At 49.6% G+C, this 22,075-nt stretch overlaps 1 protein-coding gene and 2 long non-coding RNA genes across 3 annotated transcripts in view; 1 reads left to right on the top strand and 2 right to left on the bottom strand.

The window, feature by feature from the left end:
• LOC128091579 (uncharacterized) overlaps positions 1 to 22,075 on the bottom strand; it is a 460,071-nt gene that overhangs the window by 307,322 nt on the left and 130,674 nt on the right. The gene's annotated exons all lie outside the window — the stretch shown is intronic.
• LOC128091573 (uncharacterized) lies at positions 1,543 to 5,771 on the top strand. The gene is made up of 3 exons (XR_008211467.1): positions 1,543 to 1,918; positions 3,641 to 3,667; positions 4,920 to 5,771. It is a non-coding gene; the product is annotated as an uncharacterized LOC128091573 (long non-coding RNA).
• Positions 14,558 to 20,366, bottom strand: TRIB1 (tribbles pseudokinase 1). Its single transcript, XM_052704860.1, has 4 exons — positions 20,252 to 20,366; positions 18,888 to 19,447; positions 18,303 to 18,595; positions 14,558 to 16,766 (listed from the first exon to the last, which is right to left on the bottom strand). The coding sequence occupies exons 2-4, from the start codon at positions 19,242 to 19,244 to the stop codon at positions 16,298 to 16,300; spliced, it is 1,119 nt and encodes a 372-aa protein (XP_052560820.1). The 5' UTR covers positions 19,245 to 19,447; positions 20,252 to 20,366; the 3' UTR covers positions 14,558 to 16,297.

The raw sequence follows: 22,075 nt of genomic DNA, 5'->3' as shown, positions 1-22,075 counted from the left end.
CCAAGGCACACGTGCAATGCTGGGCTCTCAAACCCTCTACTGTAGAACAGAGAAGGGTGAGCTACTGAGAATGCAGCTACAGAAGCACTGAGCTCCGTGTGCCTGGCTTTACCCTGTTGAACATTTTTGGCCTGTTGCTGTTTCCCCATCAATAGCTACAATTTTCACATCTGTCATTCAGCCAAGCCTTAATCCAGGTGATGTGTGCCCTATTCATCCTGCATAATGTGAGCTCATTAATCAAGCTGTCATGTGGTGGAGAAAGCCAAGAGTACTGTGTCAACCAGATCTCTAATCTTGTCTGAAAAAATAGACAACAGGTTTATCTAATGAGACTTACCTTCCACGAAACCCAGCTGATTAGTGCTGCTTTTATTTTTAGCCTCTAATTCCTTATTGTTGGAGGCCTGACTTAACGTCTGGTCTGTCAAGGGATGCTGCCCTGCTAAGCAGCTGATTGCTCCCTGGAGTGTCCCACTGAGGCTTTTGAAGTCCCAGATCAGCCCTGGCACTCTCCCATGTCTTTGGAATTTCCCGATTTGTAAATATAAAACTTCACCAAGTGCTTTAGCTGGTTCCTTTAAGACACAAAGATAGCCAGGCCAGATGATGTGAAAAACATTTAATTTTAGCAGATGCTGCCTCACATCCTCCTTTGTTCCAGATGGTAAACGCTTTACTCCATCCGCAACATCATATGGGATGAATATCCTGCTCACTTCCAAATGCAGAGGAGAAATAGCTATTGAACATTTCTGCCTTTTTGCACCACTGTTTATGATTTTACCATCTGCATTTAGCAATTGGCCTATGCTGCCATGGGGATGTGTTTGGGACAGCAGGCAGCATTGTTCCTAACAGGATTTTTGGAATGCTTTCTACATTTCTTTAACTCAACTGGCAGTTGATAGTCTATTAATCCTTTGGCTTCCTTTTATCAATCCCTTGCATTGTTTTAGCTTGTAGTTTATAATCATTGCCATTCCGTTTCCTCTTGTCTTCCCTGCTTTATACATTGCTTCTTTGAGTTATATTCTTCTTTCTACATCTTTTTCTAAACAGGCTGTTTCTTACCCTACAGATCTATTTTCCATCTCCATCTCCATCCAGCAGAGTATTCTCGGCTAAGCTCCAGTTTTCATTTACACTTCTTATTTTACATTTATGTTTCCAGCCAACTGTGCCAGCTTTAAATTTGTGCATGTAGACACACACATACACATATATACACAAAACTGAGACGCAAGGAGATCACAAAAAAAAAACCAACCAAACAGTTGTGGTACCATTAATTTGTATGAAGTGGGAACACCAAAGAACAGCATTGGCAAGGCGTTGTAATGACCCTGACGTGGGAGAGTGCATTTAGCCCACCCTCGGTATGGTGAGCACGCCTTCAGTCATGTCATAACTAAAAAAAGTCGGTGATCTGTGTCCCCAGGACGGTGCTCTCTGCTGCTCCGCAGAGGTCTCAGTTCCATCAGTCACAGTGAAGTAATGTGATGCACCAGCCTCTGTCTCCAAGAAGTGACGAAGTTTGTCAGCCTGTGCTTGGGATTCTGACAATGATACATGTTTCTCAGGTCTGCTGACTTCAGCAAGGGCACCACTTGGATTCTCTCTTGCAGAAGCTGTGGCTAGAAATTTGACCACAAGGTCACAAGGATTTAGCTTGCCCCTCGGCTACTAAAGTTTCACTGGCAGGAACCCAATCTCCAGCGCAATCTCTTCCACTCCTACCAGGCCATGCACTTGTCTATGGCTTAACTGTTGTTCCTCCACCACAAGCTCTGCCCAATCCTCTACCTCCCAGATACCATCTTTATGGACAAACCCAGATGTCTGAAGCAGTCAAAGATGATGATGAAGCAGTGTTTGTCCAGCACTGCAACCGTGGAGACCCTCCTCTCCACACCAGGTAGCAACATCCTCTCCATTTGGAATTTGGGTTCAACCTTGTGTGCACTCCTGAGTACAGAGATGTGTGTTTATGTTCACAGATGTGTGTGCGCACTGCATGCATAGGCTGGCAATTAGTGTTCTAATCTACATGATGAGATAAATCTAATTTGATTATGATCTGTGGTACAACAGCAACTCCTAATTTTCAGAGATTAGTCCTTCCAATTCAGCAAAAAGGAGGCTCTCTTTTGGGTTACCCAGAGCTGTGCACAGTCTAAGGAACAAGCCTCTATTTTGTTTTTTTCAGCTCCAGGGAGCTGCTGTTGGCTGAGTGAAGTGACCAAACTAACAGTGCACTGATTAAAAATCCTGGTGGGGTTTCCTCCTCTGAGCCATGAAGAGGTGACTGGAGGACTGAATGCACTGTTCTCTTGTGCAGCGAGGTGGTCTTTTCACAGCTGCCCATCAGTATCTCATTTCCAGTTTTATTAATTAGAACTTCACTCCATAAATCACATCTCGTGGCTTACAGTACCAGAAGGAGGACATTTCCTGCTGGTATGGGGCACTAATGCAGTACAGGCTTGCAGAGCTTGGCAGACATACAGTTCCCAGTCCTGGTGCAGAAGCACAGAGATCCCAGGGGCTGACCCTGCACCTCTACAACCAGCATTAACAGGCGGCCCAAACTGGTGGTCATGCTGTTAGAGGTATTCAAATCAAGAAGACAAGATGAGTTAAGAGCAGCAGGAGAGGAGGAATTCAGGCAGTCTCTCTGGTGAGCCTGTTACACTCTTGTCTCATTGCCCAGGACAGCTAGGTAGAGTTGAGGTTGAGTTTCTGTATGCTTTTTGGGTTGAACATTTACCTGTGCTTAACATCCGTGTGACACTAGCTGCTGTGTTCCCCAGTGCACTGTCCCACACAGCCTTCTCAGTAGTACAGTAAACAGTTGCTTTGTCTTTTGTCTTTATTAGTCCCCTAGGAGATAATATTGCCTTTGCTTATGACCCTGTGCTCTTGCTGGTACAGCTGTCTTCCTGCCAGAGCACGTATTAGTTCCTGAGCTCAGGGTACGCACAATGTGCTTTGTTATGTGTTGACACAGACACACACGCTGCTTCACCCTCGTGACGTGGCTCTCTGAGAGCTGAGGGCTGGGTGCCAGGTGGCTGTGGAGGTTTCACGGGATCCAGAATATTTCAGAAGGTCTCCCTGCAAGTCAGAGCTGAGTTTGGAGGGACAGTGGGGTCAGAGCAAGAAAAAAAATAAGAAAAGAAAAGCAATTTACAAAGTTAAACGTAGTGATCTGAGTGGTTGTGAGCTTTCCCAGGGCAGAGGACAGACCTTGCCCAACCACAGGGCCCATTCTGAGAGCAGAGAGTACCTGAGCTGCTCTGAGTCCTGGGCAGCAGGTACAGAGAGCAGAGACGAGCGCTCTCAGGGGATCAACACTGACTTTGTCCGGGGAGCTTGGCTGCCTGCAAAGTAGCTTAAAAGGTTATCCTAGGTAAAAAGAAGCAAACAAAGCAAACTTGTGGGCTTGTTTCCGTGGATACTTGCCTGGAAGTGGAGGCATCCTTTAGAAGTCTTCGTAGCCTCAGTGCCACAGATTGTTATGAATCACTTGGGACAAATATATCCTCAAAGCAACAATGACTTTTTAGTCCATTGTAAGTAGCTCATGTGTTGATGTTTTAGAGAATAACATTGCTTAATGTGTTTATACTTTCTGCAGGATGACGCAATGAGCTCTCTGTATAAGGTAAGCAGCTCTTGTGGAAAGGCCCAGATGGCAGGTATGGCACAGCCTCCTGAGCATCTTGTTCTCTGCAGGGCTCTCCTCACAGCTCTCTAGATGTGTACTTTTCTCTCTTTATTCCAGCACATACACACAAAGCGCCCGTTTGTAGCCCGTTCCAATTTTGCCTGCCTCAGGGGCAACACTCGAACCTCCCAAAAATTTAGTAAACTCCCTTCTGTGTGTTTATGTAGCCTTTCATCAAAGACTATAGAAAGAGGCCATGTGGTCTTGTGGCTAGATCAAAGCTAGAAAGCTCCTGAGATCTAATCTAGGCTGCACCAGTGACTCACTGGGTGGTTTTGGCAAGTCACATGATCTCCATTTGCTTAAGTCTATCCAGCTGAAAAAAGCAGGCAAGAAATGCATGCTGGCCCCAACCTGAAGCCAGCATAGATGCATTGAAGGAAAGAATCTAAACTGATCTATCGCACATTTGGGCTAGAGGTAATTCTCTGTAACAAAGATGCCAATAGCACACGTTGCCATTGGACCTGTGGCTTGTCCTGTGCCTCAGCAAACGCTGGATTATGTCAACAAAAGGCTGCACAGATGCATCAATCCTGCGGATGCCGCACTGCTTTTCATTCCATTCTATAATTCGTCCTCCAGCTGTGAGTGCCCTATTTTGCCTGCTTCTCCTGCAAAAGACAGGGGCAGCTCTTTTCCCATTCCTTTGTTATTTGCCATTTAACCAGGATCTCCCAGGACGCAGCATGTGAGTGCATGGGCAATTACCACAGCGCACGCATGCAACGGCGTTATTGCTTTGCATGGGCCTGCATCCCATAACACAGCTCCCAAGCTGCCTCCAGTGGGAAAAGCCCAGCTCGGCAGCTGCTGATCCCAATCTCCAGCTAGTATTTATCCAACAATTCCTCCCGGAGAGGTTCTCCAGTGGCAAATAATTTCCCTCACGTGTTTTCGCCTTACACCTGTTTTGAGGCTGAGAACATTTAGGAAGGCAATCCTGATCCTAATCTACATTGTAATCCATTCAGCTGCGCATGGGGAGCAGTGAGCAATCTGTTTGCCCAACAGTTGTAATATTTGGAGAGAGGTGGTGCGCCAAGAGTTACGCTGCTGCGTTGTGACTGAGTCACAGGCAGAGCAGGAGCAGGGAAGTAAAAGGCTAAAAGTAAAGGATTTCCAGCATCTGGAAAATGCTGAGATTTTTTGCTGTTGCTGAAATCACCATTTGCTCTCATTTTTGCAGTTCTTTGTGAAGGAAGGCATGGCTGGAGAGCCTGGAAGGGTGTTACATAGCTGGAAGGGCTGAAAGTCTGGAGCCAAACCTTGAGGATAATGTTTGTGGGGAAAGAAATTGAGACCCTATGTCTAAATCTCAAAAACTGCTTTTTTTTTATATTCATCTTCCATGACGGAATAAAGTTTGTAATCACAACTGAGCAAAAGCACTTTTAAGTATTTATTAAAACCCACTCCAGGTTAACAACCTGCGAGTGGCCATTCTGCCAATTCTATTCTAAACCCAAAAGAAATGATGCGCTTATTTGCCCTAGAGGTAATAAAACCAGTTTTTCCCCTCCCTAGAAATACACTTGGATTAGCCCAACAGGCACAGCAGGATCAGCAGTGACTTCTGATGCTTATCCTCCCATTGTAGCAGCGGCCACCAGAGCCAGACCTTGGTTTGTGGCAGTGCTGCTGGGCTGGGTCCAAAGCCATGGGGCTGCTCAGTGCAGGATTACTAGTGAGCATCGGGGTGAAATGAGACATCAGGCTTGGAAGGTGCTGGCATCCCCTGTGCTCTATTAAATGTATTAACAAGTAATGGAATAGTGAACTCCTAAGTAAAGTGGAGTAATTAAAACAATAAAATTTTTAAGGTTGAGATGATGCCTTTTGTTGTGGGTGGAAGGCAAGGGGAATAAAAGCTTTTCATCTGCATCAGCCCTGTGAAGGAGCCAATTGGAAGGAGCTGGAGAAGCAGGACCTTGCTCACTGCATGGAAACCAGAAGGGGCAGAGAGAGGTAAGTCCTTGGGCCATGCTCAACCCTATGCAAGATTGTAATGACCACCTACATCTTCTTGTCTTCCATTTCCCCCCAGAGCCTTACTGTTAAAGCTTTGCCACCAGGATCCATGGATGTGAGCAGCGAGCAAGGCTTGCATTTTGCACGTGGCTGAGTTTTGCTGCAGTGAGTAAAAAAACCCAAATCCTGATGGCTGAATTTGATAACAGGAACTACCACGCCTGGGTACTGAATATGGGAAGAGTCAGACTTCGGCCCTGGGCTCAAACAGCTCTGCCCTCGATGGAGAGCCCAGGGCGGCACTTTACTTACAGAAAGTGCTGATGCCAACAAATACCATAATAGTGGAAGTAACTTTAACAAAGCATTGCTGGCTAGCACAGCACTTCTGAACTCAAGCCTTTTTTTTTCTTTAAAGCTGTTTTGAAAGTTAATTGTTGAGCTTCAAAAAAAAAAAAAAAAAAAAAAATTGAGTTGGGCAACTATTTATGCCAAGGTTAAATTGGGTCAAATCCTGAAATCCTGACTTCAGGCCAGACTCTGCAGTTCCCATTGATTTACACAGGAATGTTGCATGCACTGGGAAAATTCTCCCTGAGTTGATGCTCTGTGTCCACAGAGAGAAAAGAGTTTGGATCTCTAGGTTTGACCCAGCAGGCAGCAAGCAGGATGGTAGTGCAGCTGGTTGGCAGGAGGAGACTGGGTTTGCTCCAGGTGACAATGGTTGTGTTATAATTTATGTCAGAGAAGAACCCCTGAATGCATTCTTAGTATGGTTGCGCTATAGTTCATGCCAGAGTAATTTCCTCATATACCCCAAAGATCTGTCATGGCATCTGCAGGACCAGATGCCCTATGAATGGGTCCTGGCTTGTATATACAGAGGACATGGACAGGCTGCCAGGGCTTCATGGCAGCTCCCTGCTATTCAGCAACAGCAACATCTGGTTTGAGTGAAGCCTTTCTAACTTGCACCAGTGGGGTAGGACCCACAGGAGCGCTTTTTGACGCTCTCCTAGCAAAGGAGGGGCAACTGGGATAAAAAGAGAGGTGATGCATTGGCACAGGCTGCCCAGGGACGTGGCGGAGTCATCGTCCCTGAAGGTGTTCAAGAAAAGTGGAGATGTGGCACTGAGGGACGTGGTTTAGTGGGCATGGTGGGAGTGGGTTGATGGTTGGACTAGATGGCCTTCGAGGTCATTTCCAGTCCTAATGATTCTATGATTCTATGATATGAGATTGCTTCAGAGGGCTTGTGCTGCATGTCTGTGTTGCAAGGAGCATCCTCATCTGGCCTATAAAGGGAAAATCCAGCTCCTTGGAGAAGGGTGCTCTGGTGTCTTTCTAGAACATTTACTAAGAATGATATTTATTTAGCCTTACTTTGAACTGCTGCAGCAGCCTGGATCATTAGCTGCATACTTTATTTTGTTTTGTTTGATTGCTTCCCGAACTTAACCCCTCCCTATGAGGGCTTTAACTGAAGGATTTCTCCCTTTGTTTTTGAGGGCTACACATTTGGAGCCTGCAGACATACCTAAGGAAGGAGCACTGCTGCAGTGTCTTGCTGGCTGTATGATGTGGTGGGCACTGGAAAAATCTCACTGCCCTACTGTACTTTGGCATGTGAGGAGACTAAGTTCTCCTGCCTATTATGAAGCCACACGTGCTAGTTATTTCCAAATGAATCAATTGCCCTTTTAAAGCCACAGCTGCGAGGCTGCAGTCTGTCTACCACTGGCTGCAGTCCTACCCAGCATTACTCCCTGTGTGTCATCCCATTGACTCTGAGAAGCGCAGTGGACATTTGGGGCTTTCTGATTACTTGCCAAGCCACAGACACGCTTCCACTCACATGGCACTGGAGCCCCTTGCAGCTGGAGCGCTTTCCAAAACTATTCAGCTTGACCTTTGCTTGAGACATATGACAGCTTCCTAGCAAAGATGAATCTCGTTTCTGGAGAAATTGCACTAAGGCCACCGTGGTATATTTCCAGAAATAATCAAACACAAACATTCACAGGGGTCAAAATATCTGTACACCTGTTTCCTGGGAAGGCAGCGGGCGGCTGTCGGGGCCATCTCAGCTGTTCCAGTGCCCCAGCAAGATTAGCACCTGGGTAAAGAGCAGCTGATGGTTGCAGAAAATAGCAAGACGGAGGCCAAGCCAAAGGGAAGAAGAGAAGTGAAGACTGCATCACTTTTCCAGAGGTTTCTACCTGTTATGGGTGGGGACCAGCACACACTAGCGCTGCAGGAGGAAGCTTGGGATGTTTATGAGTGGTCATAAATGGTGTTCCCCACTACTGGGATCACCACTGGGGCCCATCCTGTTTAATATCTTTATTGATGACCTGGATGAGCAAATTGAGTGCTCCCTCAGTACATTTGCAGGTAACACCAAGGTGGGAGGAAATGTTGCTCTGCCTCGGGTCAGGAAGGCCCAACAGATGGATCTGGATATGTTGGACTGCTGGGCTGAGGCCAGTGGGATGAAATTCAACAAGATCAAGTTTTGGGTCCTGCACTTTAGGCACAACAACTTTAGTCTGGAGTAGAGGAGTCTCAGGGGGGAACTTATCACTCTCTGCAACTCCCATGAAAGGAGGTTGTGGTGAGGTGGGGGTTGGCCTCTTCTCCCACGTAACAGCAATAGAATGAGAGGTAATGGTCTTAAGTTATGCCAGGTAGGTTCAGGTTGGATATTAGGAGAAATTTCTTCTCAGAAAGTGTAGTGAGGCTTTGGAACAGGCTGCCCAGGGAGGTGCTGAAGTCACTGTCCCTGGAGGTGTTCAAGAAACATGGAGATGTGGTACTTAGGGTAATGTTAGCTGGCAATATTGGTGGTAGGTGGACAGTTTAACCAGATGATCTCAGTGGTCTTTTAAACCCTTATGGTTCTACAAATGACTCTGAGAGCCCTGAGCAGCACCTCCAACTCCAAGGCATGCATCCCTAAAACATCTCTACAAACCTATCCCGTAGCACATGTGTTAAAACCCTGACTCCGAACCCCGTCCCCATGCTGCAGGTGCAGTGCTGCCAGCAGTGACAGGTGGCCACCTCTGTCAGCACCTCACCCAGTGCCCGGCACCGCTCTGCGCTGGGCGAGGCCTCTTCCTCTCAGGCTCTGACTCATGCCCACATGCGTGAGCAGGATGTGCATCACGGGCCGGCCCGGTCCCTGCTCGCCCACTGAGCCCCATGAGGACAGCCCTGCCCAAGGGCAGCAGCTGAAGGACTCCAAACCACACGCAGCACTGAACTGAAGTGAGATGTACCTCCAGCACGGCCCCCTCTAGCATAGAAGTCCTGGCTCCAAGACGACCCAGTGTGGACCATACTATCAACATGCCTGCAAGCACATCCACGCAACCATCACACAGCACAGGGAGGGGTTCCCTCACGGTCAGGGGCCCATCCTTGATGTGCTGAGACCCTCTCCCCGTGGTGCAGTGGCACAGTCCTCGCTCCACGATGGGGAGAGGCCTTCCAGGGCCATGGCTGCGGTCAGCACACGGTCACAAGCCGGCTGGGCCACATCGTGGTGTGGCGAGGTCCTCCCCTCCGGCCGAGACACACGTCCTGCTTTTCCTCACACACCCGAAGAAAAAGAAGAAGAGAAGATTGAGAAAAATGTTACTAAGTCAGGAAATCATTCTGGAGGAGGGGGAGCAGTTCCTCTAACCTCGTGTATGTGGAAAGAAAGCTATTTGCTGACTTGGCCTTATTTTTTAATTTATTGTTTTGCCAGCTGCTCAGATAAAAGGACAAAGCTCTGCCTGCTGTAATGAGGCAGCCGCTCAAGCATGCCTGTACAGCACAGAGCATCTGGTCGGGACACTGGTGACATGTGGAGAACAGTCCAAAGGGTGCACAGGACACATCCTTTTAAATCCCTCAACAACGAGGACTGAGCACTGGCTCTTTCTTCCTCCCATGAGAACTGGAAATCTCCTGGAGATCATTAACTTTGGCAGACAGGGCTCTCACATATTAAGGATCACAAGACCTGTGATACAAAATCCCACGAGCTTGCTGATTAAGCCTTTCTGCCAGGCGTCCACCACCCCAGGCTCCACAGCCATCTCCCAGGGAGACCTCCCATGGACACAGGCCAGCTGGTTCTCTGCAGGAGTTCCTGTCATTTTCTTGTGTTTTTGAGAATATTCTCTTTCCAAGAAAAGGCCAGTAGTGGCATTCTGCTCTGGAGCTCATCGCTGCAGGATCTTGAGACCTGAAAGAACAGACAGTCAAAGACCCTTTATCAAAGGAAGGTCCTTGGAAGATGGCTAACCGCCATGTTGGACATAAGTGAGCCATGCTGTCCCAGTGCCACAGCAAGGACATCACAGGGGGAGCTTGAAAGGCATCTGCCAGTGCTTCCAGGGGACAAGTGGGCCTTCTGGCCTTACAGACACAGGCAGTTTGTGCACATATATTGGTGTGGAGGGGAAAGGATTCATCACCATGCTGCTCAGGTAACAGTCCACACACGGACCAGGGTGGGTTTCACGCTTTCACCTGGAGCTCGGGTGCTGTTGTGCCTCTGCTTTGTCACTAAGGATCAGGGGTGAACATGGCGAGCTTTACCTTGCTGTATTTACTCACTGGGGGAAGCAGTTACTCACACCAGGCCTTTCACAGCAAAGTCATTGTGACTGGGCTAGAGAGCAGTGTGCAGGCTTCTGTCCCAAATTATGCCAGTGCTTCTGCCCCACTTTATTCTATGATTCCATGATTATGTCAGTACTTTGCCCCCAGTTGATGGCATGGCAAAGAAACCTTGCAGTATATAAAGCTCTGTAAGAATACAACTCTGACAAGTTGAGACTGGATGGGGATATCATCACAAGGCCCAACAATGGCTTTACACTCAATTACATTTATGGTTTCTGTGATTCATCTAAATGTTTGTGGCTTTGTCACTACCTGGAAGTTAAGAAAAGAAAAAGAAAAAGAAAGCCCCGGAATGAACAGTTTTCTGCTGCAAGACACTGGGTGACACAACAGAAACTGAGCAACTACCTTTGGTAGTAGGGAAGAGTCATTTTCTGTGCTGACCAGAGCTATATTTGATTTCTTAGGCAATGTCAGCTTTTGCATGCTACATTCTCTGGCTAATAGCCAGGGCGATGTGTAATACTTTAGCCACACTGTTGTTACTTAATGCTTTCCTAATCTGCAATTTGCGCAAGAGGAGTAAAATCTAAGCAAAGCCACTGAGAACATCTCCTCTAATAATTTATCAAACGCGACTTTTGTTGTTGGCTGGAGGCTGCAGTGGCTGGAGGTGAATGTTTTCCCACCGCAGCGCCGTGAGATAAACAAGGGGCAGCTGATTCACGCCGCACTTATTTTCTGCCATCCACCCTTTGTGTCACCCTGATATTTCTCCAAACGATAAGCCTGCGTGAGCGCTCATGGTGCGCCACCGAGGTCCGAGTTTCATCTCTTTCTGCAAATTGCATGTTAATTAACCATTAATAACAGCGGGAGTTGCATGCAGAAATCCACACCCACAGTGACGAGGCTGTGCCCTGGCTGAGCTGCTGATAGCTGCATTATGGGGCCAGGTTGGCCCCGGCAGCCACACAGGCTCTGCTCCCCGTCCCCGGAGAGGAAAACAAACCAACGCTGGCCAGCTCTAATCTCGCCATAAAGAAAAGCGTTACCTCTTGCTCTATGAATTTTATTTATTTTGGTCCTCTGGGCAGCGCTTGCTGTTGTTAGAAACATGATTGCTTCATACAGTTATGTTAATGTTTGCATTTGAACAGAATGTAATTGATACTTCTGCTGCGACGGCTTCAAAGCCAAATTAGGAAACGAAGTGCTGCACATTAGCTTGTTTAGCTGGTTAAATGCATACAGTGCAATGAAAACTAATGAGTTCTCTTTAAGGCATTTTCTAAATAGCCAGGTTCATAATAGAAAAAAAAAAAGTTCCAGCTGGGAACTCATATCCTAAAGGATTTGTAGTTTTGTTGTAACAAAAATGGATCCTGGCTGCAATATGGATCCCGGGTTTCACTCAGAGAGTGGGATTTTGCAAGTTACAGAGGAATATAGCGTAAGAACTGTTGCAAATTTCACGGTACTTTCACCAACAATAGTTCTGAGAGATGTTGCATTTAACAAAGACATTTTTGCAAGAGATTAATTCAGAACATGGTTGTATGTCAGGCTATTCTTCTCAGTGCTCTGTAGGGAAACACTGTGTTCGTAAGAAGCATTTGCACGGGATATTTCTTCATGCTGCCAAACCTGTGCAGTGCCAGAACCCTAGAATCACAGAATGATTTGGGTTAGAAGGGATCTTAGAGCCATGCAGCCCCAGTCCCAGCTGTGAGCAGGGCTGCCACCCACCAGCTCAGACTGCCCAGGGCCCATCCAGCTTGGCCTTGAGCTCCTCCAGGGATGGGGGACCCACAGCTCTTTGTGCAGCTGTGCCAGTGCCTCACCGCCTTCTGAGTAAAGAATTTATTCTCAACATCTAACCTACATCTCCCCTCTTCTGGTTTAAAGAGAACTAAAGCTAAATGGCTTTTTTCATCCAGACAGAATGCAGTAGCACGAAAAAAAAATGAACAAAAAATCTGCTTTTGTATAAAGAGATAATCTGAAGAGATTTGCTTGACAGAGTGCACTCAGCGCTGATTGAATAATTTGTGTGTTTAAAGCTATCTCTGGGGCCTGCCCTCAATCCATTAACACAGAGCTGAGAGTAGCACTGCTCAGCCTTTGTGATTCAGCCAACTGCAGTGAATCTCTCTACGTATCTTTGTAAGAGTGTTTGGCTTTTTTTTTTTCCTTTTCTTCATAAATAACTGATGGAGGAGTGTCTTAGACCGATTTCAAGGTGTCCTAAAATGAGGGTCGTTGTTTGCATCGGTGGAACTGGAACTCAACCAGTGCTTCATAACGAACTGCCCATACGCTCGGCAGCGTCACCCATTTGGCAAGGAGATGCTGACCTTCAGTCTGAGCACGCTGAGCTGGCTGCTTCACCTGGCGCTCCAGGAGGAAGCTGGCTTACACTCTGCTCTATTGCTTGAAAAATTATCGAACGGAGGGATAAAAAGCAGCTGAAGTATCAATTCAGTGTTGATAAAAATATGTATCTGGGAGATAAGGGAGGCAGCTGGAGGAGCCCAGGATGTCGTGGAAAAACCACAACTTTCAGTTGTTTCCAGCAGCAGATGGATGACTACTCATCCCAGCACCTTCCGGAGAGGGCAGCAACTTCTTTCAACTTCAGTACAAAATGGTGAGCAGTGCTGAGAAATAAACAAGAGATTCCTGCAACCCTTGTCAAAAGGGACCATTTAAAAATAGACAAATTATGACTCGGGAAGAAATGTATGCATTGCATAAATCAAAGTTCTCACACCCACCACCGGAGTTTAATCACTTAATATGCTAGTCTTTCAACATGCTCAGAAACTTTGTATACAATGATACAAACGACGAGGTTACAAAGCAATAGCAATTTATTCTGCTATACAAACGGATGTTGCATTATAATCCCTAAAGCAACACAGAGGTTGTTTGCAGATGTTACTACCATTTGCCATTTATTTTAATTGCTCTACAGTGTCACTCCTGTGAAATAAAGTCATGGGGTGACCTATTCATTCACCTACTGAGGGTGACTTCACTGCAGGCAAAAAAAAGTATATATATATTTATACGTATGCTTTAGACATTGTCAAAGCTTCACTGAAGCATGAACCTATGAACCTCCTGCTGTTGTTCTAAGCAGATGCATCAGGGCTCAGATCCAAGGCTGAAGGTATGGCAGGGCAGCGGTAATTCAATCAGCTGGGCGATGCTGTGCATGTATTTTTACAACTTTTGCAAGAATAACATCAGTCAAGTAACTTGAGATATTTTGGTGTCTGACATTCACTCAGAGAGCTCCAAGAAAATATGCTTACTGCACAGATTGCTGGTTTGTCAGAGTGGGAGGCAAGGCACCTAATTACAGCCATCGCACCGCTCTTCGTCACTGACCAGCTCCCATCCCCTCACCTTGCTCTCAGCTCACTTTCTAAGAGCAGAGCCTTTCTCAAAGCCACCCTGGCTCCAAGACCTGCCAGGAAGCAGTTGCTCTGGTGAACAGATTTCAAGAAAAAGGACAAAGTTAAGCATGAGGCAAAGTATAAATAAAAACCGAGCTTCTCTTCCTCCTCCTCTGTACTTGCAAGCGATGATCTCACTGCTCAGGGTGGATTACAAGAGTGGCTCGAGCTCTTTCAGGAAAGCACATTCTCTAACCTTGATACTGCTGCTATTTATATGCCTCGCTCCCAGCCACAAAGCACAGCAGCTCTGTCAGCTTTCAGCTCATTTTTAACAAGAGCACAGGGCAGCTTCTGTGCTTCCGCCGGCAGCAGCAGAGCCCACCTCCAGTCTTCCAGCAGCTCTCAGAGCTGCTCCTTTGGAGACACCTGAGACCCAATTTTCACTGGTTTGCACATCCCATAGCCAGGCAGGCAAGTGCAGGAGGACAACCTTTTGCTGCCATCTGCATCCAGTTATAAAAGAATGCATAGGCTGAAAGGCAGCAGGGTGACTTAAGTTGGGCAGCAGAAATCCAACAGCTAAATCAGGCTGACTCTTCCGAAGCAGTCACTTATCTTCCCCATCCTTACCAAACAGGACGCCCTGTCCCATATAGCTCTTGGGGGAGCCATGCCCTTTCCACCTCCCCAGTCCCCTCTCACCTCCAACCAGGGGGTGATGGGCCACCTGCAGGCAATGGCCACGAGCTGAGGTGCTTTGAGGCCAAACCCCACCATTTGAGGCAAAGCCCAACGTTCACCCTGAGAGACCACCAGGAATGGGAGCAAATATTATGAAACCAAGTTTATTAAAACTTTCTACAAGTCAGACTTTATCATCCAGGTTTCCACAGATATCTACATATTTACAAGTTGGACATAGTGTTTCCAGCTTTTCTAGCAGATTTTTCTACCAATATATACAAATTCACCGTTCTTTTTCATAGAAGGGTTAAACTGTATCACAGATACAAATGTCAAGCAATCATGAGAGGTTTAGTGCAACGGAGAGCTGTAGTGCCCTGCTCTTAATGCTCATGATTCTGTCAAGTTAGTATTGCCAACAATAATTCACATTAAATTGCTCTTTGACACCTCTTATTAGGACAAAGAACAATGGAACGAAACATAAAAAAGCCCAACGACAACAAAACAACCCCCCACATGTAAGGTATGCACAAAGCACACAGTCCATGAGGTATACATGGTATTCCTGCAGTGCACCAGCGGCTCAACACCAGACCACCCCAGGGATGACCCCATCGCCCACCTCACATCCACTGGGCACTGCGCTCTCCCTAACGCAAACGGCCACTTCTGTGTGAGCCACTGGGCACAAAGGTGTGGAACAGAGGAATCTGAGGCAGGGCTAAGCTTTGCTTACCCCCAACCTGGGAAGCTAATGATTTAGGTCTATTTGTTATCCACGCACATTGGAAAGACTATGAATAATCATGCAAAACAAAAGAACAAAATTCAAGGGGGGGGGTGGAAAAAAAAACAACAACAAACACATAGCCACAGGCCAACAACATACCTGAATAATCAACTTAAGGGCGTACGGAGATTTTATTCTTAAGACTGACTTTCTAGGAGCAAGGGGGGGAAGAAGAATTGAGCCTGTAGGAAGACATGAACATGTTTACATATACTGTACAAGATGCCCCTTATCGCTGTCCAAGGCAAGGTGCCCTCCTGATAGTGTTACGTTTGGGAAAACAGATACATTTTGGCACTGGGAGCTGAGACTTGCTGCCTGACCAGCCTGCTGAGGGCATGAAGTCGCACAGGACACGCTGCGGTAACTCGAGGCTGAAGGCTATTTAAAACGATTTTGCATTGAGCGAATGGCATCAGAGGGGATCCAGCTGGAGATCAGCTACTCCCCCTTCCCCCCGTGTCAGAAAGGTCCTGACAGCAATTGCAGCAGGGACCTCTCTTATGGGAGGATCTTACAGCTTCATCCCTATGGAAATACAACTGACTGGAGCAACCAGCAGGCAGCTGATGTGCTGATGAAGACCTCCTTCCCTCTCTAAAGTGCACTTACAGTCAGAAAACTGCTTTGCAAGACACCAAGTCAACTCCCCCAACTTTAAAAACAAACAAAGAAAATAAAAAAACCCTAATTTGTCAGATTTGCTCAGTTAGAGATATGTCCTGTGCCCCTCACCCGCTGTAAATCTCTGTCCATACAACCTGGGGCAAATGGGGAAGCCGAGGGCTGGCTCTGCCTCTCTCCACATTGCCAGCAATAAGGCTCTGCAGCCAAAATGCAGTGGGAAAGGGCAGAGGTCACAGGAGGCAGGAGCAGAGCCATGTGGTTCCTCCGGGCAGCAGGACTGAGCTGCCGGCAGGGAGATCACGCAGAGATCTGTGGGTCGACGTTTATCTGAAACAAGGTCACTTTTCTGACCATACTGGCACTTTAAGATGCTTTGAGTCTATAACGTGGAAAAATAAAAATAAAATAATGAAACCCTACGGAGATGCCAGAGGTGAGAATGACGAGGTTCATGAGATTTCAGGGTTAGCAGAAGAAGGAACTGATATCGTCATTGTCTCCATGGTATTCTGGAACGATTTGATCGGAAGTCCCTGTCTCCTGGTCTGTATATCCTGGCTCCAGGACCGCCTCGAACCAGGGATGGAGCAGGATCTCTGGGGCTGTGAGTCTTTCAGAGGGCTCCCGCCGCAGGAGGCTGCGGATGAGGCATCGGGCTTTGGGGGAGACGTGGTCAGGAATACAGAACTGTCCGCGGCGGATTTTGGAAAACAGAGTGCTAGGGTCCGAGTCGTGGAAGGGATAGCGTCCCACCAGCAGGGTGTAGAGCATCACTCCCAAGCTCCACACGTCGGCTGACTTCCCCGAGTACGTCCCCGTTGTGTTGAGGATCTCAGGGCTGACGTAGGCGGGACAGCCATGTTTATCCGACAGCGCGTCGTCCTCGCCCTTGATGATGTGCGTGTCCTCCAGGCTCTCCAGCCTCAGCTGCGTCCTGCGGGGGGCAACGGGTGGAAGCCTTGGGTTAGAGACAAAGGGCAGCAAGACCAACAGCTCCGTGCAGCAATCACCACTCCATTCCACGCATTAGCAAAGGAGAGGCAACAACTTCCTAATTTGCACCGGGGATGCTTACCCCAGACCCAAGTGTAGCTACGTGCATATTGTTGTTGTTTGCTGGGACGTCAGCAAGTGCCGGGCTCTCGAGGAATGGCAGCGAGGTTCCTGCTGCCGTCCCAGCATTCATTTTCACAACACAAAGCCCGGTTGTTCTGCACTCTCCGTGCTCTCCAGCTTCCTCAATCCCTATTTTCTCCCTTTTGCCTTTCCAGGTGGTGCCCCGGTCCCCGTGGTGGCGAACCGGGAGCTTCCCACCAGCAGCCACCGCTCACGTGCCGCAGGGATGTGCTAACTGCAGCCTGTCCTCGGCGTGACCTCCCGCTGCAATGCAAAATACCCATCGGTTCTGTAAACGGAAAATGTGACTCAATGCGAACCGTGGGCCCGGGATTGGCCGCGGGAGCACTGAAACTGCACCTGTGCTGGTGAGCCCCAGCGCCCGCCTGCCATTGCTTAACCCTCTTCTTGCCAAACGCAATGCACATGACACTCGCCTGTGCAACACCAATTTCCAAACGAGCCAGGCTATGTGCAATGTAACATTTCAACAAATGTTTCATCTCACTAGGGGCGGGAAAAGCTGCAATAGTTTCCTTCAAAGGAATTACTTTCTTTGCATGTCAACATAGGGCTGTTTCTGTTTAAGAGGTGCAGTACTGGTTCGTTGTCTTATCACCTTCATAACCGATATCCCATAGAAGCAGTTAAAAAAGAAAGCCAGACAGCGGTTTCTTCTGTTTCATCACATTAAGCACGACCCCGCTGCAGCCTGTACCCAGTTTTTGAGCTTCCTACAGCACAGCGGCCACTCATGGTCAGTTCCTGGGGCTGACACCACACTCCAAGCTCTGCCACGTGCAGCACGGGGCACAGAGCAGCCAGCTCTCCGGGGAGACACTGAATGCTTTCCCTGGTCTAAATTTAGAAGCTCATCCCAACAGCGTGCCAGCAGATGGGGGAAGCTGGAAGCACCTTGCTATAACTCAGGCTTTAGGTCAAGTTCTACCACTTTTCCCCCCCCACGGGACATTTAACCATGTGCCGCCCTCCATGCCATGCATGCCCACATCCACAGAGCAGCAGAAGCACCACCACCAGCACGGAGATGCCGAGCAGCACTGTGCTGTCCTTGTTCCCTCCACATCCCATCCCTTCATCCGTTTGGCCCTATAACTCATCCATCACCACCAAGACCCAACCGCTGCCCCATGACTACCAGTGGATCTCACTCAACTTGTGCTGGAGGAGTGGAGGCTGATGGAGAGCTCCCTTCGTTCCCTCAGCCAACACCCAACCGCAGCCCCTGGGTGCCCCACTGCACACATGGGGCACGGACCCACCCCGCCCTAAGGATGCTCTTTGCCCTTCTGAATGAGGCTGCCCCACTCCCCGCCCGGTGACAGCCGCTCACCTCTCTTCATTGGAGAAGACAAATTTCCTGAGCTTGAGGTCTCCAAGCACGATGGCCGACTGGTGGCAGTGAGCGACGGCCGCCACGATCTGCCGGAAAAGCCGGGCGGCCTCCTCCTCCCTCAGCCTCTTACAGCTCCGCACGTAGGAGTGCATGTCCCCAAAGTCCTTCTCGAAGAAGACGTAGGCCTTGGTGTCTCCGAGGATCACCTCCACCACACCGGTGATGTTGCGGTGCGAGGGCAGCTGGACGTAGGGCCGGATCTTGTCCTGGTAGTGTTTGAGAGGGAACACCTGTGCAGAGGAAATGAGCACAACGTTCGTCCTCGAGGCCGTCGGGAGCGGAATCGCGTCCAGCGACTCTTTCCAAACAATGCCGGGGATGGAGGAGCGCCAGGGCTCCGTGCTCCACTCGGAGCGGCACCGAGACCCTCCCCGCGGCTCCGCCGCTCGTTCCGCACGGACGACGGGGAGCAAAAGCCAAACCAACGGAACCCACAAACCGCCCCAAAGCGTTTCGTCCCATTTCGGAGCCCCTCCGAGCCCCCGCCGCCCTCCGACCCGCCCCGGGACGCCCAGCGCTCACCTTGCAGCGGAGCTCCCTGCCGGAGCTGACGCTCAGCGCTCGGGACACCTGCTCGCGCTCGGCCAGCGGCAGCAGCAGATAGGAGGCGATCAGGCTGGGCCCCGCCGTGCCCACATTCCCCGCCGCCCCTCCGCCGGCCGCGGGCGAGGCGGGCGCGCAGGGCGATCCGGGGGCGCTCAGGCAGTCCGGGGTTCCGCCGGGGCACTCGGCCAGGCGCGGGCACTTGGCGGCCGGAGACTCCTCTGCGGGGCCGTCGTGCAGCGGCGGGAGCCGCTTGGCCGGGGCGCTGCGGCAGCGGGCTGCCGGCAGGAGGAGCGCGGCGGCGCGGCGGGGCGGCGGCGGCGCGGGGCGGCTCATGGGGGGCGCGGAGCGGAGCGGCGCGGAGAGAGGAAGAAGAGGAGGAGCAGGAGAAGAAGAAGAAGAAGAAGAAGAAGAAGAAGAAGCGGGGCCGGGGGCTAAGGGCGGGCGGAGCGCGGCTGGCGCATCCCCTCGCTGTCCCCGCCGCAGCCCCGGGCCGTATCCACCATCTGCTGCCGACTCCGCGCTAAAGTAGTTGGAGGCTTTAAAAAAAAAAAAAAAAAAAAAAAAAAAAAAGATGGTTTCTCCTCCTCCTCCCGGCCCCTGACGCACGGGGAAGTGGGAGGAGGGAGCTCGGCCCGGCCCCGCTCCTCCCCGCCCCGCTCTCCGCCCGCCCCGCCGTGCCCCCGAGCCTCTCGGTGCGATGCTCCCTCAGCGCCCGCCGCACCCGGTCGACCCCGACCCCGCGCGGTGCTCCGACGCATAAAAGCGAAACGCGGAGCCCGGCTCCGTCGCCACGAGGCTCCTTGGCTCGCTCAGCCCCGCGTGAAACTCGGCAGCCAGCGAGGGGCCGCTCCCGGAGCGGCTGTGGGGGGGGAGCCGCCGAGTGGGAGGAAAGCGATAGAGAAACGGGCAGCAAACAGAAAAACGCGCGGGGAGCTGCAGCGTTAGCGCTTCAGGAGGAAGCACGGCCGGCTTTTGTGTTCACACCGGCGCCCGCTTCCAGGAGGTCGGCGCTGAGGCTTCCGCGTGCCGCGGGTTGCCCGCCCGTCCCCTCCAGCCCCGGCTCCGCCGTCAGCGTTCGCCGTGTATTTTAAGAAACGTATGAAACTGTGCTGCTGGCTGAGTCACGGCATAGCAGAGCCATTAATGCGTTTAAACATAAAATGCATATGCCATAAAGGGATATCCCAGGGGCTGCATTTTCCGTTCTTCGCCTTTTCTTTTTTTTTTCCCCCTTTAACAAACAATTCGGAGAACGTGTGCAGATTTTTTCTGAGCGATTCACCGCAGCTCGGAACGCGCCGTTGTATTTTGTTCCCCTTATAGGCAAAGAACGCACGGACCCGTCAGCCTTTCTGCTTCGTGTTGCTCCTCCTGGAAGGCTGCGTCCCGTCGGTACTTCTGTACAGGTGTCCCGAGATGGGCGCCCAGCTGTGCCCCGCTGTCCCTTTCTTTTGGTCATGCAGTGGCTCAGCCTGCCGGGGGGCGGGGACTCCCGTCCCTGCAGGTGTTGAAGAAGCGTGTGGATGTGGCAGAGCAACATGGTTAGTGGGCATGGTGGGGGTGGGCCGATGGTTGGACTGGAACCCTTTGGCTTGCCTGGGCCGCAGTGAGTGAGGAGGAATTGCCTTTGGCTGCATACACGTAAGTTGCTACAGAATTCATGCCTCCTATTTATTTCCACGGAAGCTACAACACCTACGAAGAGCACAATAACACTGTTTGATAGAGCAAATTCTCAGCTACAGAGCACATTTTTTCAGCACAATCACCACCACTAGCTGTGCATCCTCACCAGCAGTAAACAAGAGCCTCCATGCCCAATCTGCACCAGCAAAGTGACCTGTTGTCACCACTGCTGAACCACCACTCACTGCCCCACTGTGCTCACACCCAGTGTTTGCTCTCCAGAAACATTCAGCAAGTGTCAGCGTACAACAGTAGGTGCCATTTTTTGTGCATGGAGTTGTTCAGTGACACTTTTGGTTCATATGCACTTCCATGTCAGATGCCATTCTGCCCCTCTGCTGCAATCTGCCGCACAGCAACAACATGGAACAGAGTATTGGTGGGAAGGATCCACCTCTACTGCTGTACCACCAACATCCGCCTCTCATGTTATGGCCCAACGCTGTAAAACAGAAGGCATTACTTTCAGAACATCCCTTGTAAAATATACAATATCATTAATATATAACTAAAAAACATTTTAGTTTTTAATATTTGTCTTAAAGCATTTTGAAAGAAAGAGAGGAACAAAAGCATAAAACTGGTGGGATATGTGACCCTGCTTTTGTGAAGCTAACACACCAGGCTGGTTTGATGGCAGTGGCTGCAGTTCTCAGTGAGCTCTCAAGGTGTTCATCAGAGATTCTGGATGAAATTTTGTTCTTTGTGTACTTCACAAAGTACATCTTCACAAAGTGCTACCCATCCTTGATAACCATTCACAAATGTGCCAAACAGCGGTTACATAAACAAGGCGTGATTGAGAAGGGACAGATATTTCTCTCTGGTAGCAGGGATTCTGAAACTGAGCAGATCTTTTAGCTCAATCTTTGATTGCAACTCTATGCATTCCATTTGAACACTTGCAGGCCATGTGTTTTTATCAGCTGAAAATGGTGTCACAAACATAAATCGATTCTCTTGGCAATCTTGAAACCTATTCTCAAAGCCCTTTATGGAGCCAGAAAGCACAGTTGCGTATTCTTTGCTGTCCAGAGCCCCGTGTTGAGCCAACATACTGACAAGCACACAGGGATGTGCTTTCACTTGAGCCAGCACTGTGCTCCCCATGCCCCGGCTCCAGCCCGCACAGCACTGATGGCGCACTGACGGTCCGGCTGTTGCTGAGATGGGCCGTGCCCGGTTCTGCTCCGCGGGCTGCAGCCGCCATCTTTGTAGCACGGGGCAAGGGGCCTGTGGGCTTTTCTGACCTTGGTGGTTCCATGATTTTCATCTGACGCCATTCCCCCTTGTCCTATCACTACCTGACCTTGTAAGAGGTCAGCCTCCCTCCTGCTTTTAAGCTCCCCTCAAGTACCAGAAGGCCGCAAGATCTTCCTGGATCTTTCTCTTCTCAAGGCTGAACCAGCCCAGCTCCCTCCTCCTTCAAAATGCTTTTGTGTACTCATGGCATTAATGTAATGAATAAACATGTAGTA

Source organism: Tympanuchus pallidicinctus, unplaced genomic scaffold, assembly GCF_026119805.1.
Source record: "Tympanuchus pallidicinctus isolate F22 unplaced genomic scaffold, pur_lepc_1.0 scaffold5, whole genome shotgun sequence".
Classification (NCBI taxonomy): domain Eukaryota; kingdom Metazoa; phylum Chordata; class Aves; order Galliformes; family Phasianidae; genus Tympanuchus; species Tympanuchus pallidicinctus.
This window is presented reverse-complemented; position numbering and strand designations above follow the sequence as displayed.